Source organism: Buceros rhinoceros, unplaced genomic scaffold, assembly GCF_000710305.1.
Source record: "Buceros rhinoceros silvestris isolate BGI_N320 unplaced genomic scaffold, ASM71030v1 scaffold15199, whole genome shotgun sequence".
In the NCBI taxonomy this organism is placed as follows: Eukaryota; Metazoa; Chordata; class Aves; order Bucerotiformes; family Bucerotidae; genus Buceros; species Buceros rhinoceros.
Genome location: NW_010431039.1, coordinates 44,330 through 69,318, shown reverse-complemented (window position 1 = coordinate 69,318; position 24,989 = coordinate 44,330). Strand labels below are relative to the sequence as shown.

At 41.3% G+C, this 24,989-nt stretch overlaps 1 protein-coding gene across 1 annotated transcript in view; it reads left to right on the top strand.

Annotated features, from left to right (window-relative positions):
- Nucleotides 1-547: 547 nt before the first annotated feature.
- Nucleotides 548-24,989, top strand: part of LOC104499730 (potassium voltage-gated channel subfamily H member 1) — a gene marked incomplete at both ends in the record, with an annotated part of 57,177 nt that continues 32,735 nt past the window's right edge. Inside the window, 3 exons of the mRNA XM_010143277.1 lie at nucleotides 548-667; nucleotides 7,431-7,823; nucleotides 20,004-20,433. Of these exons, the coding sequence (XP_010141579.1) occupies nucleotides 548-667; nucleotides 7,431-7,823; nucleotides 20,004-20,433 (943 nt within the window). The remainder of the gene's footprint in view (nucleotides 668-7,430; nucleotides 7,824-20,003; nucleotides 20,434-24,989) is intronic.

Below are 24,989 nucleotides of genomic sequence, written 5' to 3'. Positions count from 1 at the left end.
AGAGAATAAAATTAATGATTTTGTTTTGCTTTGCTCTGCTTTTTATTATCTTATGTATATTTCTCCGCTTATGCAAGATCAGTGTGCTTGATGCATCTGAGGCCAAATTCATTTCTGTTACAGGCGACTGTAATTTTTGCTGTGCGTGATTCTAGTCTTACATCTTGATTAGTCTGGAGTGTCTTCGGCAGTGCTGCAAGGTCCAAATCTGGCTGTTGGATTTAATAGAAGATTATTGTAAAGTGGACATTTATCCTTAAAAAAGCTGCACTTCATGTAACAACGCTCTTGTAGAGCCATTGAATACAAAGTCACTGCAGTCATGGGTTATATTACTACTTTACCACCCTGACGCCTACTTTGTGACTTGCTTTTGTCTGCTACGTGGTGAAATTATACTCCCTTTTGGTCAGTATTAAATCAGATTGCTCTGTTTCAACACTTCTCTTTGTTTGTGTTTTTTTGTTAGGTACTAGAGACTTTATGTAGTGCACTTGCAGCTTTTTTTTTTTGGTAACGTGTTTTCTCTTTGGTAATATTTTCTCAAGGTTGGGGAAAGTTTGCTCGCTTGACCCGTGCCCTCACAAGCAGTCGAGGCGTCCTGCAGCAGCTTGCTCCTAGCGTGCAGAAAGGAGAGAACGTTCACAAGCATTCACGACTGGCTGAGGTAACTTTTTCTTCCCCTCAGACCTGTAAAGAAATGTTTTCTGCCTTTGTGGGTATGTTGTCTGTGTGTGAGCCAAGCACTGTCTGTCCCTCCTTGCCTTGGAAATCTGAAGCCTAGTGCTGGCCTGGGAGCTCAGACCATGGCACATGGGCTGTGAAATGCATCCTGTGGCAGCGGAGCAGAAAAAGTGTCCCGAAGACTTATGTGTAACCTAATTGCAGTGTTGTGTTCCGTACCTCAACAACGTCTTCTAATGGCATTATTATCAAAGGAATACTTTCTTGCTTAGTTTCTGGTCTTCTGAGGATCTCAGTGTTAGTAGGATCTTGGACTATTCGCTTGATAAAAACTCGGCCAATACAGAAGGAGATTCAGGAGAATCCTTGACGCGGTTGTCCTCTGCATTCATTTATGTGTAGTTTTTTTCAGTGGGATCCCAATCCTGCTTTACAGCCTGATTAAAATGTGTGCTTGGGTTACTGGTTTTATGGACAGAACATCTATGAGATGTCACAAGCAAGACTGCAGACAGATTAGGAAAATGTGATTTCAGTAGACCCCCAAAGTTTTGAGAAGAGCTCCAGGGAGAGAAGGCTCCCTGAAGTACTCAGGGTTTTAGGGCTTTCACCACGAGGGGGAGAGACTGCCCTGAGTTTACTGTAGCTGTCTCCTGGGCCAGTAGCAGGGTCTCCCTGGTGTATAAACAGCTTAGGGAAGGTCTTCATATGGTGTTAATGACAGCATGTCGATATATCATGGCTCTCCTGTTTCACCTATTGCTGTAAATGCCGTGGCAGCAGCTGTGACTCTTGTCAATAATTCTCACTCTTCCTGTGTAGCTGGAGGTGTAAGCCAGCGATGGGTTCCATGGGGTCTCCATAAAGTCAGTTTTAGTTTTGCCTGGTGAACTTGTTAGTTTCTCTGCAAAATAAACAACTCCTGCCCAGGCCTGTACTGTTGCCGCATGTGACGATGATGAAATGCCCGCAGAGAGGAGTTTTACCTGTTCAGTGTTTAACGCAGATGCGCTCAAGAATGGCAGACTGACTTCTGTTGGGAATGCAGAAATAACACAGATCAGACTAGCACTGGGGAGGGCCAGACAATCCACTGTAGGAGTACCTTGTGATTATCACCTGTCCACCCTGAGGTTGCTTTAGCATCCTGAAATTTGGAAGAATCTCCCTCCTAATCCTACTTAAGGTTTAGCATCATCTCCTCTGTAGATGTCTACCCTTGAATTTTAGTTCATGCCAAAATGCAGGTGGTAGAATGTAAGACAAAGGGCCTGAGGTTACTGTTTGGCTCAGCGAACCTCAGCTGGGACCTGCACATTACTGGAACTTCTTGCAAGCCAACGTGCTCAACAGGTCTTTGCAAGTGATAACTGGCACAGCCAGTTGATTCATTACAGATAATAAAGGACAAGTGTATAGTTTACATGTCTGAAATGAGTTTCTTTAATTGCTGACTGAATATTGCAGTCATTATTTTGAAAAGAACATTGGCCCCAACTGTGGTGTTAGGTGCCTCGTATATATTTGCCGTAATTCCACTTCAGTCAATAGACCTACACTAGAAAAAAGCCGAGTGCAGATAATCATACGGACAAGCCCACTTTTCTTCCTTTGAAGACGTATGGGGTGCCCAGCTTCTTATTCTGGAAAATTATATTGAACGTGAGATTTCCAACTGTTCCCTCTTGTATTTTCAATTTTTTAAATTATTTTCTTCATCTCTGTAGTAGCCTATTTGAAATCTTAAGTTCAAATTTAAATTTGTCCTTTTTCTTTTCCTGCGCACTGTGGCACTTCAATCTTGTTTGCTCGAGACAGCTCTTCATTTATTGGAATATTATTTGTGTTGCTCTTAGTTCTTTATCACTTACTTTTGAACCTCTGAGGAGCCAGTCCTAGACTCTGAGTGGCGCAAAGCATTGTACAAATACCAACCAGGTGCCTACCGCAAAACCTTATAATTTCTTCTATTGTTTATGAAATAATTAGTTTAAGAAAGGTGTCAGTGACAAACTACTTTGTTTTATCCACAGGCCCTGGATAACACGAGCGGTGTCGGTTAAGCCTCAAATGTGTAGATTTTTTTTTTTTAGCCTGATTTCACTAATAGCAGTCATATGAAAACTGCTTACATTAATTATGTGATTATGCAAGGGTGTTAGGTAACTCCAAGAGCACATTTTGCAGTAGGAGTGTGAAGTAACTGATACACTTCTGTGGTTTTTTCACCAAGGAGCTGATTGTAGGAACCATTCTTCCTGATGACTGCATAGTACCTACGTCCTCTGCACCTATGGCAGAAGCTGGTGTGTTCTCTGTATTTACCAGGCAGTTCTGGGTAAACACAATTATGTCATCATTTAGAAAATACAATAGTTATGGGAAATTAAAGCAGAAAAATTATAACGGTGCTTAGCAGTGCTGCTTAATAACAGAACTTCTGTCAATTTTTTTCATAAACCTTGTTTACCGAGATCTTATAGCTGCCATTAAAATCAACTTCAGGTTGAGACAGCACCTAGCCCTTGGCTTGGAAGTAATTTGTGTGGGTGCCTGTGAAAACAAAAGCAAGGGAGAGTGAGAGGAAGCAAATATGTGAGGCTGAAAACACAAAAGGGAGAGATTAAGCTGAAGATGAGGGATCGATTGTGTGTTTGGGTTTTTTTCCCCAAGTCATGCAGTCTTAAAAATAAATAAATCATTGTAACCACTCGTTGATGTACTTTTATGAGTCTTGACTGGTGATATATTCACCATTTTAAAAGAAATCTAGGATAGTTTTTTATTTATTTTTTTTGTTATGGTAAAAAGAATGAACACAGCCTTGTGAAACCCATGATGAAATTTGTCATTTCTGATCTTGAAATAATATTCTCTGGTTTTAGAGAGCTGTTAAAACATCATGCATCATTACCACAAATAACAGATGCAGATAATACAACCGTAGTGGCTGATGAATCATAAGTAATTGGAATAATACTTTAATTAATAACTTTCTGAAATAAAGATTTCTTTCACTGTGGTATAACTGCATAATAGGGAAAAACCTTCCAAAATCGGGGCTGTTTCAGTTATTTCAAAAATGGTGGCAATGTATTTGTTCAGTGCACATGGGTGGAAGCTCAGCCTATCGGTTCGTATGGTTCTGTACGTTTTCTTCATGATCACTTTTTTATTCATCTCTTGGATTGTCCCCCCCACCTTCAGGAAAGGTGCCTTTAGAAGCAGTTTGAATCTAGTTAGTTCGAGTGGGTGGGTAACCGCACCTGACTGCTTCAGTGTCTCAGGTTGGCACTACTCTCTCTAGAGGCTGGCATGCAGCAAGGGCACGCTGGAATAGGACAGAAGGTCCTTCCCTTTGCACCTACCTGACTTTGCTGGGTGGTGCAGAGAGAGTGGGTTTTATAGCCCTTAATCTCCCGATGACCCAGGGGTGATGGTGTGTGTTTGGAGGATGGTGAAGAAGTAGACACGGTGTGGCCCGTGGCATGCAAAGTGGAGAAAAGAGCTCTCCTAACTTCTAGAGCAACCTGACAAACCTAGTCTTTAGCACTGAGCACTGTGGACCTGCTTCCAGCACTGAGCTCGCTTGTACTTAATCCTAAAAGCATGTGCTTGTTCTCTGAGATAATTAAGCTTTGTTATAGGTGTTTTCCTCTTCCCTCAGTGAAAAACTTGATGTCTTTGAAAGCTTTTGGCTGGCAGTCCCAGAGGCAAAGGTTGTCTTTGCCAATCTGTAAAGCAGGATGCCTTTCCCAGGAGAGGCAGTGTGAGCTGGGACAGTGCCCTTTTCTGTCTCGAGCTGTGAAATGACAGATCGTCTCTCTGGCAATGCCAGCAAGGCGGAGTTGTTTTACAAGGTGTGTATTAGCGATGTAGCAAGAGGGAGTCAGAGCTAGAGCTTGTCATCCCCAACCCACCCAAAGAAGACTGGAGACACCCCAGGCTTCCTGCAGGCAGCATTCCCCACCTTGCAAGTGATTGGTATCCCTGTGTCATTCCTTGATGCCCATCGCCAGCCCTGTTTCCGCCCCTCTTGAGATTCACACCCACACTGCTGGTGCACACCCTTCCACTGGAGACCGGTTAAAGCCATGGCCCCTGATGACGTTAAATAGCCGTTGGCAGAGCTTAACCAGAGACTCCACAGTGTTAACGGAAGTTCAGAGTAGCTATTGATAAGGTCCCTAGCCATTCAAATAGTTTAGAGTACGCCTGCTTTCTAAATAAAAAGGGAAGACTACATCAATCCTTTTATTTTCCTGTGCTGTAGCCCTTGAATCTCAAACAGGTGAGGGGAGAGTGCTTTGTACTTGGGGATGACATTTTAAAGCTCTGAAGGAGCAAAGTTCTTTATTTTCTTGACAGGCTGAAGCTAGAAGTCTCTTTTTCTCTGTATTTAGTTCAGTGTTACACCTCTGCAGTTCCACTGGCTTTACTGTAAATTTTTTTTGATTTACAGCACAATAATGGACACCGTAATTTAGCGCCTTCTTTACTGCCAAACGGAGATTGTTCTTGCCTTTGTTCCTTGTATTCAGTTATACAGGAATACATTAGCACACTGTCAGGTAACTCGAGTTTGGACGATGCAGAATTTCCACAAGTTCTTGCAGTACAGAGACAAAGAGTGGCCGCAGTGAAGTGCTTTGTACAATTCTCAGTCTAGAACTTACATACGTATAAATAAGAATCAAAGTGACAAGAACTAATTTCAGTGTTTCGTGGTTGAGATTCTTCCTGTGCTGATTGGAAATAAGCTCTAGGAGACATGTGATTGCAAAGGAGCGGTTATGCTTTCACCCTGCATTTAAGGGGTGATACAATCTCCCCGTGCTGGTAAGGTCTCAGCATTAGAACCAAAACCCAGATAACTGACAGAAAAATGTTACAATGTGGTAGGAAACGCTGGTTTTTGTTGCTCAGTTATTGCAATGAGTGAATATTGCAGAGGACTCTTCTAGCCCAGTGAAGCCTCTTGCAGGCGTGGGATCTTATGTCAGAGCTGCTACTTGTGGAAATCCTCAGAAAAGCCAGTAGCTGCCCAGTGCTTTCCAACCGATTCAGGTACCGCTGCGATGTTCAAAAGGGAGGGCAGGAAATATTTGCAGTATTGATCGTGGGCTAGAGCTTTTCTTGAGAAAATACATTCTAATGTTTGTTGCTGGGTCTGTAAGCATGCCCTGAAAGGAACAACGCTCTGAGTACACGTGCTAAATACACAACCCATGCCACCTCTGGTCACTACCAGTGACTTCAGGGGACTGCACTGGCTGGCCAGTGCCTCCTGTAGAGAAGAAACTGCTTCTGTATTATGGTGCTTCCAGCTTCTCTCACCACAAGGCAACTTTTTTTTTTTTTTCTTTTTTCATTTGTAGTACAGAGTACCTGCAGGATTCAGGGTCGGGAGTGGCAGAGTATTACACTGCAGTGGACACATCTGAGTCCTCGTTTGGTCTGCGAGGGTTCTACTTAGGGCAAAATGTTCCTTTTCCCTCTTCGCTTTCGTTCTAGAAACTCAGTGAAACAAAAATACTAAGTCCTTTTATTTATTTATTTATTTTAACTATTGATGCCTCTGTGCTAACATGCAGGTCTGAGCAGGCCACGCTGCTTCTTTTCTGGAGAGCACACTGAGCTCAAAGTCGGCAGGCTTGCAGCTCCCATTGTCATTTACACAAGGGACTGTGATCTGACAGTGTGTCACCCCTGTTGTGCAGAAGAGTAAGTGATTATGTAAGGTTCAAAGCAGCAGGGAACTTGATCTGAGGCTGTTTTGTCCAAGTAGGACTCTTGTAGCTGATTGTTTTCTTTGTCCTCTTTGGCTTATTCTGTTGGAAAAAAGCCCACCAGTTCACAAAAAAAAAAAAGAAAAGAAAAAAGAAAAAGGCACTCAGAAAAGCCTGCAGATAAAAATCCATGTCTAAATAATTGACGTTAAAAAACCTGAGATAAGGAGCATGGAAGGAGACATCCTCTTATATCCATGTTGTCTGATCTTTTCCCCGAGAAAGGTGGCCATTTAATTTCCGTCTCTGCTCCCTTTTGCCCTGAAGTATGTGTAAATAAATGTGAAAAGGGGGCCATGCTCCTAAATAGTTCTCCCAGGTTCTATGACTTTGGCATTAGCAAACCCATTTCACTCAAGCAAACCTCCATCTTCCTCTTAGTTTTTACCCATAACTCATCCAGGGTGAATTTAATTTTAAAATTTATCTTGTCTTTATTTGGAGACAGATCCTTCACGGTGGTTTCACCCTCTTATATATCTTTAGGTGTAAACAAACACATTCTTGTTCATAGGTATGAAAAAGAAACTTTAGTTCCCAAGAATTAACTACTCTTTTTTTTGTCCTAGTGTGCAGAACTGGGGAGATACTACCCTTAAAACGGGCAGCACTGATCGAGATTGCAGTTTTGCAAAACACTTGAAACCCTGAGGTCCAGGGTTTAAATCTCGTGCTATCAGATCGTCTTTTGCTGAAAAAAATAATTAATGGCATTAAAAAAAAACCAACTTAGGTTAATGTGGATTTGTGATGTTCTTTAATGACGTTCTTGGGTTAATGTGGATTTTGTTTAACAGAATACTTATCCTGACTTGCTTACCCTTTGGTGATGTTAAAAGACATTAATGGACGTGTGTTTTTATCAGCTGTTTTACTGAGCTTGAGAATCTACAATGTGAAAAATAGCATTAAAAAATGAAACGTTTTCTTTTTCTTCTAAAATCTCTGTCACTACAGGTACTGCAGTTGGGCTCTGAAATCCTCCCGCAGTACAAACAAGAGGCACCAAAGACTCCGCCGCACATAATTTTGCATTATTGCGTTTTCAAGACTACCTGGGACTGGATCATCTTGATTTTAACTTTCTACACTGCTATCTTGGTCCCTTACAATGTCTCCTTTAAAACAAAACAGAACAATGTGGCCTGGCTAGTAGTCGACAGCATCGTAGATGTCATTTTTTTGGTAGACATCGTGCTTAATTTCCATACCACCTTTGTGGGGCCAGCCGGAGAGGTGATCTCTGACCCAAAGCTGATTCGCATGAATTACCTGAAGACGTGGTTTGTGATCGATCTGCTCTCATGCTTGCCGTATGATGTCATCAATGCATTTGAGAACGTCGATGAGGTCAGTATGCTAGTTCCGCTTCCACCCATTAATTATTACTGAATGGTTGGGTGGAGGTGGGAGAAAGGAGAGAGATGTATGATTTTAAATGTGTTGGATGTGTACAGATGCCTCTAGCAGCTGCCCTTAGTGCAGGTAGGAGTTTGCTTATGAGTCCTAGCCAGAAGGGTCCATCTTTAACTGCACTGGGAGAGGCTGAGGTGTTTTGGTGTCAGAAATCCGTGTTTTTTCTCCTGCATTCTACATCAGCAGAGTTCAGGAGGACAGGGAGAAGCAGGCAGCAGAACCTCTGTACAGCACTGAGGAGAACTGCTTCATCTGACTTACCATGAGCAGCATGGACCGCAGAGTCAGGATGGGTTCTTGGGGCAGGGTTCTCTTGCTTTGCCTGCTGACTGAACAGGGTGTGCTCGCTAATGTCAATTCTTCCCGTCAGCAATCAGGAGGTATAATACGCTTTTCTCAGCTGCTTCTAATACAATATAGCAGGTGGCAGAGAGGCAGGCAGTGACTCACGAAATCTTTGTAGACCACCAGGAAGTTCTGTGTGGGTATCTGGTGATCTGCAGAGAGTTGTTTGGCAACAGTTGTTTCAGATGAAGGTGAAGCAATTGAAGATGCTGTTTTGACATTTGTTTGGTAATTCCATAATTAGACGAAAGGATAGGGAGAAATCTCGAAATTTATATTCCCCCGTAATCCTTGCTGATTTCTTCGGGAACAGATCACAAGCTAGCAAGAGACTATCATTCAGACACCGGAAACGCAACACCACCCTGTTTTAACTGCTTGTTCTCCTACTCCTAAGGCTGCCAAGAAAATATTTCTAAACTAAATATTTTACGGTTCCATGCCTCAATAGTTCAGAGAGTTAATGAATTGCTAATAAAATCTTAAAGAGGATTCCATCAGTCCACTTTCTAATTACGTTATAAATTCTGTACCATCTACTAATTATGTGTCTGTATGTGTCTGTGACACATCCTAAACCTGTAATGTACAGATACATCTCCTCAGTGCTTAGTATTTAATTTTCAGCCTGTAAAATTTAATTTTTATGAGTTCCTTTAAAATATGACCATGCTATAAAGGACAGGCTAGCTATTAAAAGCAAATTATGCCAAGTGAAATATCTGGGTAAAACGTAAAACCGCATTCCTTTTGTAAAATACACTGCACAGGTTTATTTTATCAAATTTAAAGTATTTTTATCAATGACTCGAGGACAAGTAAGTAAACTGTTGAATGTAGTGGAAAAATCATGATGTTTGATATTTAGTTCCCTCAAGAGGTTTTCATTTTTATGTAAAGCTACAGACTGAAATAACACAAATGAGATCAAGCAAAAAAGCCTTGTGAGACCTGTCCCTAAATATTTGTTTGTCATAAAAAGAACACAGGCAGCAGATTAGGCTGCAGAGCTTTCACATATCACTTTGCCACAGCACTGATAAAGCAACAGAATGAGTGGCCGCATGGCAGTTCCTGACGTTTGGACTGAAAGAGTCAAAAAAAAAAAAAAAATACCCCTCCCAAAAAACCACCCAGAAAACTGCAAGAGGCAAAAAACCAAAAGCTCTTCTCACCCCCTGCAGATAGTAGCAACCTGCTGATGGTGTTGCTGGAGGAGCGTTTCAGAACTGCAGGCTGGTGACGTGACCTACAGAACATCCCCGAGGAAATGTCTATACCAGCGGCTGTGACAGCCCTTGAGCTGAGCACAGGCGCTCTCAGACTCACAGTAGCAGTTCTGCAGAGAAATTCTTGTGGGATGTTGAATTTCTCCAGGTTCTCCATCTCAGTGCGGCCTTGTAACAATGAGAAGCTGATTGGTACTTCAGATTTCCTGTGGCTCTTCAACAGTCTCCTTAATCAGTATAACAGCGTTAGTTTTAGTTATTCTAGCTATCGCGCCCAAGGAAAAGCATTTTTCTTGATGCTCTCCTTTCAAGACTGTTCATCTCTATTTCCCCTAGTGGGTTCTGACATCTAGCTGATATAAATCATTGTAAAATCATTAGAGCAGAGTTTCCACTCGTGTAAATTGCTGTACTTCTATTAAGGGCTCCTGGGCTGGTTTACAGGACCTGAGGGGCTTTGCCAGCAGAAGAACGTAGTGCACGTCAGGTGGGGCTTCAGAACAGTGTGTGCTGATCACTGTTTCATGAACTGCCTGGAGAGAGAGAGAGAACCTTTTATTAAAGAAAAAAAAAGCGCCACAATCAAGGAGTCTTAAAAGTAGAAAGGCTTTGCCCGCTGTGGTCTTCTCTGCCGTGTGGATGCTCCCTGGGGGTCAGCTCCCTTCCTTCCAAGCTCACAGGTTTCAATTTTACCTGTCTCTCGCCTTGGATTACATACCGTATTATTTCACAGTTGGAGGAAGTCAGCTGCAAGGCTGTGCTGCTCAAGGCACACGTAGCCGAAGTGAATTGTTCCCTGTGTGTCACTTGGATTTTGCTGAAGGGAATTCCCTTGGAGCCACGAGATGGGAGTGAGCAGGTGGCTGGGGCTGCTGCAGGGATTTATTTTTTTTTTTTTTAGTCCTAATGTGAATGCTCTTAAAAAAACTGCCAGAGGTTAAAAGATACCTTCTGTCAACAGTGGTGATAAAATGAGGTGGAGAATATGAATGACTTTTTTCCTGTTTTGACGTTTTCCGTATATGATTTTAAACAGCAGGAAATAGAATCCGGTGTGTGGTGTTGGTGTTTTTTGTTTTGTTTTTTTTTTTTTCCTGATGTCATTCTCTGTTAAAAGAAACGTCAGTGAAGACTCTGAGGACGTCATGGAGGAACTAACTTGATAAGTCAATTTGTTTTTAAGAGTACCATAATTACTGTGATGCAGTAATTGATGCGCAAGGGGCGCAGGACCTGGAGCTGAAGCGGTAAAAACTGGGTGTAGGGAGCTGAGGCTCTTTTGGCTCTGGGTCGTTCTGGGACTGTCCCGTCACTTAGCTCTTGAGAGAGTAATAGTGAAAGTTTGGTCATCTTTAAAGTGATCTGCCAATATAAGATTAGTTATATGAAAGTGGAGTTGATCAGTATTTCTGACATGCAGATACTCATTTTAAAAACATCTGACATTGGATTTATTTTCTATTTTGAAGTGACTTTTTGTTTTGCAATTTACTTCATTATTCCCTTGTAAGATATAATGGAAAATATTTTCTTGAAACAAAATTGAGTGTGACTTCTGTGTTTTTTCTGGCAATTTCAAAATTCTTTGGGTTTGTTGCAGTTTGGAACATTAGTATATTTTCATTTAACATTTTTTAATATAATTGAAATTCCAGTTTCCTCTCTGCACTGTTGAGAATATTTGTGTCCACAAAAATAATTTGAATTCATTAACTATTTATGAAGACAACTATTAATAACTACAATTAATACAAGAGGCACTTAAGTATGAATAGCCACATCCACAGATGGAAGAGGAAAGGGAAAACTTCAATGTCTTTGTTCAAAGCCATAGAATTAAATATGAGAGTGTATGAGGCTTCTGATCTCAGGCGCTGTGCTCCGAGAAACATACGGTGTCTCATATTCAGACATGAACAGAATTCAACAAATGGAGCAACAAGTATCTGTAGAGAGATTTCCACTCTTACCCAAATGAAAGAAAAGTTATATCCTGGCTTTTCTATATGGGAAGCTAATTATACAGTTAAATATGAATTAATATGAATTAAGGCTTAAACTTTCTACTGATAAGACAATTCATCATGCTGTGGTGTAGTTTGAGTAAGAAAAAAAAAAATACTGGTCTAAAGTTTATACAGCCCTTAAAACACGTGGTTTTGAATTTGAATGATCACAATAACATTTGTCAGTAATCCTTTACCGTAATTAGTATCATTCCTCCTTAAAATTAGTGTTAAGGAAATACCACCTACTTTGGGGGATAATGTTATCTTTTTGTGTTGAGACATCAATCAGAAGATCTAGTAAAAAAACAGGCTTGAAGAAAAATTCCACAAGTTTTGCCAAGAACTGTGCAATTTAAGACTTTGAATTCCAAAGGCAAGCTGAAGCGTGTTTTTGCAGTGTCAGCTTGAGCAATTTTATGCTGTGGTTTTCAGCCATAACACCATAAGATATAATTTATATTGGAAAAAATTTGGGTTATTACATGTGACGCGGTTGTGTAATCTCACGGTGGGAGTGGAATCCAGTCATGTCACCACCATATAAATCTGAAATAGGGAGTTTGTAGTAGTAAACGCTATCTGTATTTGAATGAAACACATGATCAATTGCTGGCTGACGCCGAATCGAGAGCCGTATATCACTCGTATTAGTTGAGGTAGAAGAGAAATAAATGTGTAGTAAAAGGTCATCAGGAAAGATGTGTTCAATATAAATGATCTAGTGTTCACTTAAATGGATGAGTAAGAGGGAAGAGAGCATGTAGGCAAAGTAGGTACGCAGCTTTGAAAGGACAAAATTTATGATGATAAAAAAGTCCCAGAAAAAACACGGTATAGGAGTAATAGAAGTAAATTAAGCTGCTTAGTGCGAAGTGAGCACGGTGGAGCTGGAGAGTAAACAGTGAGTTGAGAGGAAAAAATGAATGTGGAGTTGGTCAGATTTCTGGCAGCTCTGAGGCAGTACTTTTGCAATAGATTAATCTAAACCTTATTAGTGGAATAATCTCTCATGCTAATACAAATTAGCTATCTAGGAATTACTGAAGTAGCTACGCTGAAAAGCATGCAACTTCCCTAGACTTGTTTTACCATTTGCTTGCAATAAGGGGCAAGGGAATAAATTGTCATATTTATAGTTTTATGGGATAGAAGGGGGCCTATAAAGAAAGATCTGGGGTTAGATCAATTTTGCAAACTGGAAAATATGATTTTTAAAGCCTTTTAAACTGTAAACAGCTGTGTAATATGAAATCTGTTTGAAACAGTGTGTAGTTCACCACTCTTCCTTGGGTCTGTCCAGTTAGGCAGTATTGTGTTTTGCGTGTGACTCGATTGATAAATCTGGTGATGGATTCATATTTTTCTGTGGCTTATTAAAATTAAAGTAGTCATAACCTACTTTCTATGTAATGCCTATAAGAAAGCAGCTGATTATCGCAGAGTATGATCCAGGCACAGAGGAAATGTTGGCAAACTGTGGTTCTTGGACACAATGGAAGTAGATGACAAGGGATAAGTGAGACCGCCTGGACTGGGTGACTCCTTACTGGTGCTGCTGGGGAAGAATCAAGCAATTGGGTTATGTACCCAGGTGGGGCAGTGGGAAGGCTGGAGCATGGGCCTTGGTTTGAGGGGGTGTGGTGGTAGCGGAGGTTTATTTGGTTGGGTGTCCCCTTGTGAGAGACCCCTGAGAAAAAGGGCAAAGCCCAAGGGAGATGGATGCTCTGGGCTTCCACCTTCCAGAGGCCCTTGGAGCAAAGTTGGGGCGTTGTTGATGTGGCTTCTGGGTGGTGTTGAGAGCTTCACAAGGAGCTTGGGGCCTTAACCTGTGGAGGAAGGTGAGTGCAAAAGAAAGGAAAGGTGGTCATGGAGGAGGGAGGCTGCTTGTCTTGACTTTTGTAGGTGCCTCCGTACTGCAGCCTGGCCCCAAGGGGCTGTGCCAGGCAGGAATTACTCCTTAACAGGTCAGCAGGGGGGGAATGCAAATGGGGTAAAGCAGATTCCTGGGGTAAAGTGGACTGCCAGGGTATAAAACTGATAGAGAAAGAAGCACTTAACTGTTCAGTCTCTTGAGGATTTGGTTCAGGTTGTTTCTCCTCTTTGCTCTTTTTTTCCCCTTCTTTTTTTTTTTTTTTCAATGAAATACGAGTTTCTCTAACTTCCCTCCTTAAAAACCGAACCTCCATGCTGCTACTGCAGTGCCTCTTTTACGCTTTCCCCCTCAATCCTGGGTTTTCCAAATTGTGTTGGTGATGCATACAGGCACTGCAGAACTCTTATGCTATTTACCCCATTCAGGGTTAAATTCTCTCCTCTGCTGAAAGCCTGCTTAAGGTGTTTAGTTCATTTAAATTCTGCTTGCTTCCCTGGTCTTCCCTGGGTTTGTACACCTTGGTGGCTCAGAGACATTGACGCTGTCTGCTGATGGATAGCCCCTCCCAAAAGAGAATACTGGAGCAGATAGATTGCTGTGTCCCTGCCAAACCTGCTTCATAGGTGTGCTGTGGCTGTTAAGATGCCAGTTAGCCCCTCCTCTGCACTACTGATGTTCAGATCAGTCCTTTTACTAAGTCACAGATAAGTAAGAGTGTTTTTTGGTTTCAGGGCTACTTCTTCATAGCTTTGAAAAGCACAACACGATTTATCATACTGTTAAAGAGAGAATCATGGTCCACATAAGCTGTTCAATCTGTATAAGGCTAAAAGAATTAAAATGCTGAATTATATTTTCAGGGATAATGTACAGTGATAGCCTTTGTCCAAGAAGAAGAGCTAATTGAATATATATATATATATTAGATTCTGAATGATTTCTAAAAGCTGCTGTTAGAGCGAAACTTAGACTGTATGTAAAGGGAAGCATGTTTCAGAGGCAGGGATCAGTTCCTCTCCTCTTTTTTCCCCCATTCAGCATACTCTATTGATCCGAGGCAGCAAGTCGGATGAGAAGGCAAAGGGTATTTATTTGAGTAGCTAAATGGTTGCTTTATAGTCTATTTTGTATTAGGGATTGGATTAGAATTGGAAAGATGGAGTGGTATTAGATGCCAGTAACACTAGGTCTTACTTGGGTGTTTTGCCTTTTTGAGGTAAGTAAAAAGCTTCTGGAACTGATGGCTTCTGTGAATCGGAAGCATTGGGAAACAGATGGCTGTCTGTCGGGGTGAATTTTTTATTCAATACTGTGGATACTTCGGATTATGTATGTGTTATTTATTTTTTTCCTTCCTCTCAAAGTAAAAGAAAGAGTTTGTTTCCCAGTTTGTTGGTTTTTGGAGTGCACAAGTATGTGTGTAAGGCGAGTGTGGCCTTAGTTTTATAAATGAAAAATCAGCCTTTCCATCTCTTCTCATATCCTGTGCTCTTACACATGAATTATTACTGTTTCTTTCTCGATTCTAACCAAGCTTGCAGATGTCTGACTAAAATAAGCTTTGCGAGTCTAGAGATCCGCTTTCTTCAGCGCTGAAAACCACAGCAGTAACCAGAGGGTTTAGATATTGATTTTGACCTGCGCGCACAACGCTCTCTCATCTGTTGGTTGCTAAATACGGCAGCCTGTAGGAAAGGTCATGTTCTCAGACCTAATTAAGAAAATCAGAAGAGGCAAATAACCGAAATGAGAAGTACTAATAGTGACCTGACAGGGCTGCCACGTTCCTGCAATGGGCAGAGCCAGGCTGCAGCACAGCCGGCTTCGGAATCAAACACCGAGAAAGAAGGCAGTGCTTTCCCTGGCTCTTGCCTCGCGTGGTAGTGATAACTTTGGTTCGCTGCCTCCCTTTTTGGGACAAATAATTAATTTTTCTTTCTGTTTCATTCTTGTCCTTTTAATGGTTAGCTTTTAGTCTCCCGCATCTCCCTTAAATTGAGATGAACCCTGAAGTTCATCAGTTCTGTAAGAGAGGAAAGTGCTGGAAAAATTAGAACCGATTTGTGCCAGTACTGAGTATTTCTCTTTTTTAAAAGAGATAGTAAGCAGGAAGTAAATTATCCTTTGGTACTAAAAAAATAGGATCTTAACCCAAGCACTGAGTGCATTTTCTTTCTGTACACATGGAAAGTTGATAATGGCCTAAAAAGTGAATCCTGTCATGCAGACCGAATCTGTTACTAAAGTGCTAACGCTGCTACAGCTGTAGGAGATGAGGTGGGATGAAAGTTCTTTTCTAAAGTTGTTCATCCTCCATCTTGTTTGGAAGGGAAAATGAATTATTTCTCACTTTTTTTTGGCTGTAGTTAATTTTTTTTGCTGTCTTTAAACAATGTATATTTTTTTCCTAGTTGAAATCTTACTGAATTGAATTTTGCATGGCAAATGTTTTTTATTTATACAGCCTCTAGGACTGTTACTGTTCCTGGGGACCGTAATGACACAAGTAACTAATAATTACTCGATTTGCGGCCCTTATGTTTTCAAAACACAAAGTGCTTCATCACAGCGTCTCTCCTTTATCCTTTTTATGATGTGGAAAGAATGGCACAAATCTTACGTTGTCTGATGCAAAGCTGGAGGCAAATCGTGGGTATCCTGGATCCTGTGTTCAGAAAGAAGGTTACTCCCATGGCTGAGACCAGCGTGAGACAAGGGGCGCGCTGACGGTAGGATCATGGAGTCGCAGAATGGTTTGGGTTGGAAAGGACCTTAAAGGCCATCTTCTAGTTGCAACCCCTGGAAAGAACGGTTTACGTCAGTAGATCACGTCATGCAGAAAACAAGGAAATACAAAAGAAAATCTGTAAATTTAGTCCCTCGTGAGTAGGTCTAATTAATGACAAGTTATACCTGGAAATTTACTTTTGGTGGTATTTCACGGGCAAACTTGGGAAGCATTCTCTTTGAATGTCAGGTGTGGGTCCTGCTCTCCTCTAGGTCCGAGGCTGGTCTGTTTGTCTGTTGCGTTTGAGGTGCAGTTCCACTCTGCAGAGATTGTGTGGGAGGAGAATAAGGGGGAGTGTTTGTATTTATTATTTTAAGGGCTTCTGACATTCGGGTTTGCTCAGTCAGCAAATGGAGTTATTTATTCTGTCTGTTAGTGCTTGGAGCTTGCCCTTTGGTTTGGAGGGAACTCGCTACAGACTCTTCCGCTTTTATGCATCAGCCATCGCTGGCAATGAAAGTAAGCATGCAAAGCTGTTAAATATTTTTGAACAACTATATATGCAGGTATCAGCAGTATAATATTTATTTAGTGTCAGTTACTTCAAATAATTTGAAATATAAGTTTGTGAGAAATTCAGTATTTTCTGTCATCTTTAACAAAGTGCTGCATGTTTAAGTAAGTTCTCTCTGTAGCAAAAGACAGTAAAAATGTACTCTGCCCGTGTAACAGATTTCTTAGCTTCTGCATCCCCCCAGGGGAAGGTTTCTGTTGGGTAGAGCGCTAACAGTTGGAGCTGTGTTGTAGTAAATCAGGTGCAGGTAGGACCTTGTGGGGTCTTACTTAGTCTCATCCATTCCCTGACTGCCAGACAGATGTTCCTCACGGTGATCCTCTGAAGGTGCCTGTTTGGGACCCGTTGTCCAGTTTCTAGTTTTTTTTTTGAACTGAGATTCATCTATTTGCTTTGGGCGGGAGGAGCCTCTCAGAGGTTGTAGGATTAGCAGAGCTAAGGGGGTGGGAGACGCATCAGGAGGAGTAAATCGAGTTTGGGCTCTTTAGGGTGACATCGTGGAGACATCTGTATGATAAAAGCATAAAATAATCTGCACTGGCAAGAGCACTAAAACGGGCAGGAGTCTAAAAGCACAGTTCTGTTTTGGAAGGTGGTAATCTAAAACTTTTGTCGATTTTGAATCCAGCAGATCTATTCCTGTGAGTATTAAAATACTGCCTGCTAAATTTAGTGACAAGAAGTACTGTTTTAAAGTCTTGAAGAATGATCTGGTATTTTTCCCTACTGTACCATCTATGAAACGGTCTATTTAAAGTTTCCATTGTTTATACCCATTTGAAATTCTGTCACTTAGAAATTTTTATGGGAGTTATGAATAATTATTTCCCTGGGCATTTCTTCCTCTTGATATTGATCCGTGTAGAACAGACAAATTCTCTCCTCTGAGGAAATCAAATAGAACCAAACCAAGTATTTATTTTATTTTCTGTAAATAAGCGAGTTCTTTGTGCAAACCCCTAATTCTCTCTACCCTGGTCATAATTTGGTAGAATCGCTTTCTTCCAAATGATGCAGTTCTATCACATTTTAAATGTTTTAAATTTAAATTTATTTTTGTGCGTTTCACAAGGGAAGTTAGGATACAAGTACTCTGAGAGCAAAGTAGTTTGCCTTAAACATTTTAAATCTAATTTCAAATATTTTATTTTATATTCCTATTTTTCATATCACATTTCTTAAATTCTCTTTCTGTGATTTCCCCTCTCCCCTAAGTATTTCTGATAAATGACTTTTTTTTAAAATTAGGAATTAACCAATTTCCAAACTTTCAAGTCCCTCCTGAATCATTATTATTTTTCTCTTTGGTCGGACTCTCACTGACAAACAGCATTTATTGTTTTAAAATCCAGGGATGAGTTTTAATTTTAAGAACACGTTTTGCACCACTGCCTTTGAGCAAACAAAAAACTGGGTTTTAAAATGTTGGGATGGAAAAAATTCCTGCCTGAGACGTGTAAGCACCAGGTGATTAAAAAGCTTGGCTTTGAGACTGAAGCTAAAAGCAGGCCATTACTGGCGACCTCTCAAAATGTAAAACGTTGTTGTTCTGTTGTTCCAGTTTGTAAAGGGGAAAGGAGAAACGGGCTTTGGTCATGAGGAGAGAGGCCAGAAGGCTGCGTTGCAATGTCAGAATGCGGATGTTTAGGATGTAGAGACTATACACGCTTGTCACCCAGGGACTTGCTTATCCAGTTCTAAGATAGAATTATCGCGTTAGAGTTCATTGTGGTTTTTCCCTTTGCTTTTCCTCTCCATCCTGAGTGTTCAGAAGTACCAGCTTTCCCTTCCCTGGAAGTGCCTTCTGCATCCTGCTCTTTGAATTAGCATCAAGGCTTTGGTCCATTCTTTACAAAACGAAGCTGGGTGTGGAGTGAACGGGAAACGGAAGTTAACTTTGTGAAGGAGTTTTTGCATCAGTGACTTGAAACATTTGGCATAGGCAATCATGAAAAGAAGAGATCCCTTGGTCTCTTTTACAACTGATAAATATCTCTGATTTAAAGGAAGGATTCTGTTTTCTCTTTGCTCCCCTCTCCCTGGTTGTGTTAGATCTTGTCCAAATAAACGGAAATTGATGGTGTGTTCCCAGGTAACAAATTACATCTGCCTCTGAAAATGAGTCAATGTAATCATGACAAATTCACAAAACAAAGGGGAAATACATTGCTGCAGTCCCGAGGAACAGGAGTCAGTATGCTTTATGTAATTATTTCCTAAAACATCTCTTCTAGTGCATTGAACCAGCCTAAGATACTAAAGCAGTGGTATTCATGAAGGAATGGAGAAGCTTCCAGTAAAAGCTGGTGACCAGAAGTATGCAATTGTGCGTTTCCAGAAATGCTCATTAAACCAGTCTGCTTAAATTTTAATCAGACTTCTATGTCTGATACAGTCTTGGAAAGAGGGAGTAGAAAGAAAAAAAACGAAAGGATTTGTATGAAAGGCTGTTCACATTTTCTCATGACCCAAATGGCTTTGAATTTTTTGTTTATTTAATTTCTTGTGCATGGAATTGCAAATCTGTTCCAAAAGCTAACACTACAAAGTCCTGCGTGCTACCTTAATCCTGTTTTAATGGGAGCCGTATTCGTATGGGCACAGAAATGCCTCGCTGATAACAAAGCTGTCGTAAACCGAATACGATGCGGTCATGAGACAGTGAGATATTTGAAATAGTTCAGCTTTGTGTAGTCCGGGTGAGAAATGTCAGAGGACTGACTGTCAGCATGTGAATTCTTGTGAGACAGTAATGTCATAGGAAATGCGCCATTACGCTGAACAATTACAAATCACCACGTATGTCCAGTGTCTTCTGAACTAAATGCTGCATAATGTCTGATGTCTGAGTCATGAGAGGACACGTGTTGTCCAGGATCCATCAGGAAGAGCCGTAAGAGGTTGGTGACTCCAGGTACTCGAGTGAATTCCGTAGGTGTCTGGTTATCTTCCTCTCAACACGAGATTTGTATAGTTTAATGGTCAGTGACTTCCACATTAATTTCTGGTCAGCCTAAACTAGCAGCAGGTTGCTCGGGGATGGTCTGCTTGCACAACTGGATGCGCAAAAAGTCACCTGTCATTTGATGTCTTTACAAATGTATTTGCAGACCTATTTAAATAACTTGAAAGGGTCATTCAGAGAGCACCCCACAAAATGGTAGTGGATGAAGACAAGAGGGCGTATATCCACCCCTGAAAACGGTCGCTAACCTTGTCATGTTTCACAGTCTCCTCAGGTGTTGTTTGATGACCTTCTGTTTGTTGTGGCTCACCTTGTGTCTTTGGAAGCTGCAGTTGTGAATATTGTTCCTTTAATACTAAATTCTAATGGTCGCTGTACTTTATCCTTCTAGGGCATCAGTAGCCTCTTCAGTTCACTGAAAGTGGTCAGGCTCCTTCGCCTGGGTCGCGTAGCTCGGAAGTTGGACCACTACATTGAATACGGAGCAGCAGTCTTGGTTCTGCTGGTGTGTGTGTTTGGTCTCGCAGCGCACTGGCTGGCCTGCATTTGGTACAGCATAGGAGACTATGAAGTTTTCGATGAGGATACAAACAAGATCCGAACTGACAGCTGGCTCTATCAGCTGGGGATGTCCATAGGAACACCTTACCGCTTTAACATGTCCGGCTCTGGAAAATGGGAGGGCGGACCAAGCAAAGATTCGGTCTACATCTCCTCTTTGTATTTCACCATGACCAGCCTCACCAGCGTTGGATTTGGGAACATCGCTCCGACTACGGATGGGGAGAAGATCTTTGCCGTTGCTATGATGATGATTGGCTGTAAGTATTAGAGAATCTGTCTTTCACACACAAAATGCCAAATAGCCGTGCGTCATGAATACTGGTATCGTAAGAACATGTGCAACCGTGTCAGGTATTATTATGCAGCTTAAAATATTTTTTGAGGCAATATCGGTATTACACACTTTCTTACCGATTACAATGGGGAGTGTTGCTGTGACTAGCAAAAATTCAGTCATTTTGGAAGCAATAATCTGTCGATATCCTTTCAAAATTCTTACGTAAGTAAACCGTAAAATGCACAAAGCCTGAAGGGTTAAAAATCAGTGCATCACAGCAGGCAGAGACAAAAGTGGTGCCTGCATTTGTCAGGTGGCAAAATCTTTGCATGTTTGCGAGCTGTATGTGTTGGACAGGTGGGACGAGGTCCAGAAGCATCTTGTAAGTGAGAGTACCACAGCTCTCTAGAGGCCAGACACCACTGTGGGCTGAGCACACAGTCAGATCCTAAAGGAGCTGGAATGATACTGACCTTGGGCATCTCTGGTTCACATTTCCTTGTCTCAAGGGATTGATATCATCAAGCTGTTCAGCTTTCGGCCATGTTGTCACTTCAGTGCAGGATCTGCACTCAAAGTGCCTTGAGAGCTACTTGGAGTTAAGAACCATACAGTGGCCACCGTTAAACTAGGTCATGTTTTTCTAGATAAGGGTGGAATTGGAACCAAAATAAGGAGAACACACTTTCTATGTGGAAGAACATATCATTATATGGAGACAGAGCGAAGCTTCTGAATGGTAATATTACTCCTAGAGGAGAAAAAACTCAGCCTTTGCTAAGCAGAAGATTAAAACCAAATACATGATGAATCTCAATTAGCAGCACAGTGCCTGTTATGATAAAAACATGAAGCTTTGATTCTGATGTGACATTTTACAGCAACACTGAAATCACGTACTGAGATTACGCATGCAGTCTTAAGCAGGCTGAAGGTTAGTGAGAAGAGGTATAAAGACAAGGATTCGTGATCACGTAGGAATTAGGATATTTTAGCTATAAAAATTGTTAATTTTGTTCTAGCTTTTTTCACTGCGAAGAGTCCCATCATCTTAATAAAACACCAGTGGAGCAGAAGGCAAATTTATACAAAACTTGGAGAAAATCACTCGGTTTCCTCATGAGAGGGTGCATTAGACAACGTAGCAGTGTAGTACAAAACAGGCTTCCAAACACATTTCCTGATGAAGGTACCTGTTTAATAGGAAATAAAATAGAAAACCTTTGGCTTATTGCTCATTTGGTTATGCTCATGGTACTAGTTAGACCAGGATAGCTGGTATTGTTATAGCAGTATTGTTATTTAGTACTATGAACATGGAATGAACATAACCTTCATAAAATCAAGAATGTACATGGGGATATTCGGACTTGTTCCTGCTCCAAACGCTTTTCACATGGTGGAAAGAAACTGAATTTATGTGAGATCAGTGTTGGTAGGTATCTGCTCTGAATTCTCAAATGAACTTTAATTTCAGCAAGTTATTAAAAAAAAATAGCGTTCTGTCGATTTTAAATCTCATGAATGCAATCACATTTGAGGGAAACAATTTTGTTGGTAGTTGGACTTCTGGAACCTTACACTTCTAACCCTATATCTGTGTGTATCTGAGCACCTTTATCCTGTGAACAACTGCTTGGAAACCATCAGGACTATTCACGTCTGCGTTTGCAGGAATGGCAACTGAGTAATCCAATCCTTGAGTTTACCCCGCTGGATTTTGTAAGGGTCTTGATTGCTTTTAACGTGCTGGAATTTTGAGCTGTGGCCATTCCTCAGGGTGGGAGGAACAAACCTGATTTGTTTTGTCCGCAGCTGTTTTGAGGTTAATTGTTGATAGACATTCTTCCGCCATCAGATTTTATGTTACAATAACGCTATTTTACCTGTAGGATTAAGCTCTCAAACATTTATCTGAGCTTGAACTAGGGCTAGTTTGTAAGAATTTTCTGTTGGAAAACTGAAAGGTACTTAACAAAGTTTTCAGGGATAGATGTGGGGGAGGGATAAGTTTCCTGGCTGAAACTTTTATACATCACTCAGAAGAATTCACGTTTGTCCCTGGCCAAGTAACACATTTCTTATGAGCTAAGCTACTCACTTTAACACAGGCAGTGGCTACATATTCCTGTTACGTTCCTCATTTTGCAGATGTCATATCCCATAGAATTGCACATGGCATGGAGGGGCTCTGGATGCCCAAAGCATCAGAAATAAGAAATTTCAAATCAATTCTACTAATGTGTTACTGCTCACTAATAACAGGAAAGGCTGTAAGATTTCTCTTTTTGCCTTTGACACTGTATTTATTTTAGCACTGTAGTGATGCGTTCTCAAGAGATACGTCTGTCCTTCAGCAGCACAGGGAGTGCTTAATTGTTTGACTATCTAGAACTCCAGCTGAAGAGGGGGGGATTTGTTGAGACCAACCTCAAACGTATGACTCCATTAACGTCTTCCCTGACAGAAGATGAGTCTTTAAGAGCTCTGAGAATTTATGTTGGTTTTGAAGTGGCTGGGTATAGTCTGGGCAAAACCACATACCTCTATATTTAAATAGTCCAATGAAATAAGTCATTTTACAACCTTTTCTGCATGAAATGGAAACATGTCACTTTTCCTTTGCGGATGTTACTGGTTTTATTTAGTTGTGTAAGACAGTATGTTAACAAGATGGGGGGGAAAAAAAGGAATATTTCAGGGGAAATGAATAACAGCCAGCATTAAATATTTCAAAGAGATTCCAGCAAAATTTTGCTTTAAATAGGCTGGAAATTTTTAATAGGAGGGTAATTTTTTTTTCCCCTTGGGCCAATTAACCTCGTGTGAATAAATAGTAAAACTTCCATTAGCCTGACGGGGAAGATACAGATGAGTGGAAGGAAAGTGGTAACATTCCCTTCTCTCTGCACATTGTATCTTCTGCTCCTTTTGAATAGCAATAAGCGCTGTGTCAAAAAACCAGTGGTTGTTAAACAATACTGTGGCCAGCTAAGCTTACAGTCACAATTTTATGAGCAAATCACCTTTGAAACGCTGATCTTCTTTTCATTTGTGAAAGAAACTGAATTTTCTTGGAGTGGAGAGGTTGATCAACATGAGTGAAAATGTCCGTGACCTCCACCTTGCTGGCGCGGGCTCTGTCTGTATCTGCCCTACGCAACGTGAGGGTGCACGTACCACTCCTGTGCACGATAAGCACTTGCCTCCCACTGGTGGTTGACCCAGAAGCTACATCAGTGTGGTAGCTCGTTCCTGGATCCAGTGTAGAGTCCTAGCACTGCCTTTGCACCCTCCCTCTGATTTTTGATGTCTGTGGTCTTGACTCCAGTTTGCTCCATGAGCTATGCCACTGTGGTTTGGTAGGGGCACTCAAGAGCTGGTTCCGTGGAGCGCAGATGTTGGCGTGAAGTGGAGGGCAAGGAAGAATTTACTTTTAGAAGTGTGAACTCTTTCTACTCAGTGGATATAAGAATAAATAATTTGTAAATACGCGGACATACACAGCGTATGTGTATACATACACAGAGAGAGAGAGTGTACATGTGTTGTGGTGCTTAAAAGAAGAAAAAAAGGTTTTTCCTCCATGTTTGGTATTCTGTAAGTATTTTTCATAGAATGGATTTGATTTCGCAAAGTTGTGTGTCTCTGGGGAAGGCTGGGCACGGCGTGTGCTACCCTGAGGAGCGTTGCCAGGTGGCGCAGTCTTGCAAGGCTTCCTCTGGTCCTTGTTCCTAGCAAACTTAGGGTTTAGTTTTGTTTTGGTTTACTTGATGTACTGGCTGATATCTTGAATAGTTTCTGGGAGGGGAAGTTGTGAAGAGCAGCAATACGTTTTTCTTAGATTTTGGAGTGTTGTCTCTTGAGCCTCTCTGTTTTGGAAGAGGCGTTACTGTGTAAACGTGTGATTTTAAGACATTGCTGTCTTCTCTGGCAAGCTGAAAGGCTTGTGGTGCAGTCAGCCAGGACTATGGTGAGGTCCAAACAGGCCGTTTGCATCAGAAGGGGTCAGAGTATTACAGCTATTTGAAAGCATACGCAGTTCATCCCTAGTGGCCTTCCACGTGTGTTTAGCGCACAGAGGGATGGAGTTAGTACTCCGTAATTAAGTTCCATCTTCCGTAAGACAAAATTTGGTTGTCTTTACTGCTCAGCCACTGGTAAATCCCCTTCTGCTCACTGCTTACTCCCTGTGTAAAGCTGATCCTGTGGCAGAAATCTATTTGTGTCACATTAACTTTTTGTGGACCCACTGACCACTAGTAATAGTTCTTTGCTGTAATGCCAGATAGCTGTTTAAAAAAGTAGGCAAGACCACTTCCATTTTCTTTTTTTATTCTATCTTTCATTGTAGTTAATAAGAAATCCAGGTAACTTTTAATTACAAATGGAGAGATATTCCAGTGAAGCTATCCCGGACCTGTGGCAGTTTTGGCTGAGTTGAATGCAAATGTTGACCTAGTAAAAATGCGGTGACTGCGCGCGCTGTCCTACTGACCTCATTGTGGCTGCTGGGATCAGGGAGAAGGTGTTTTA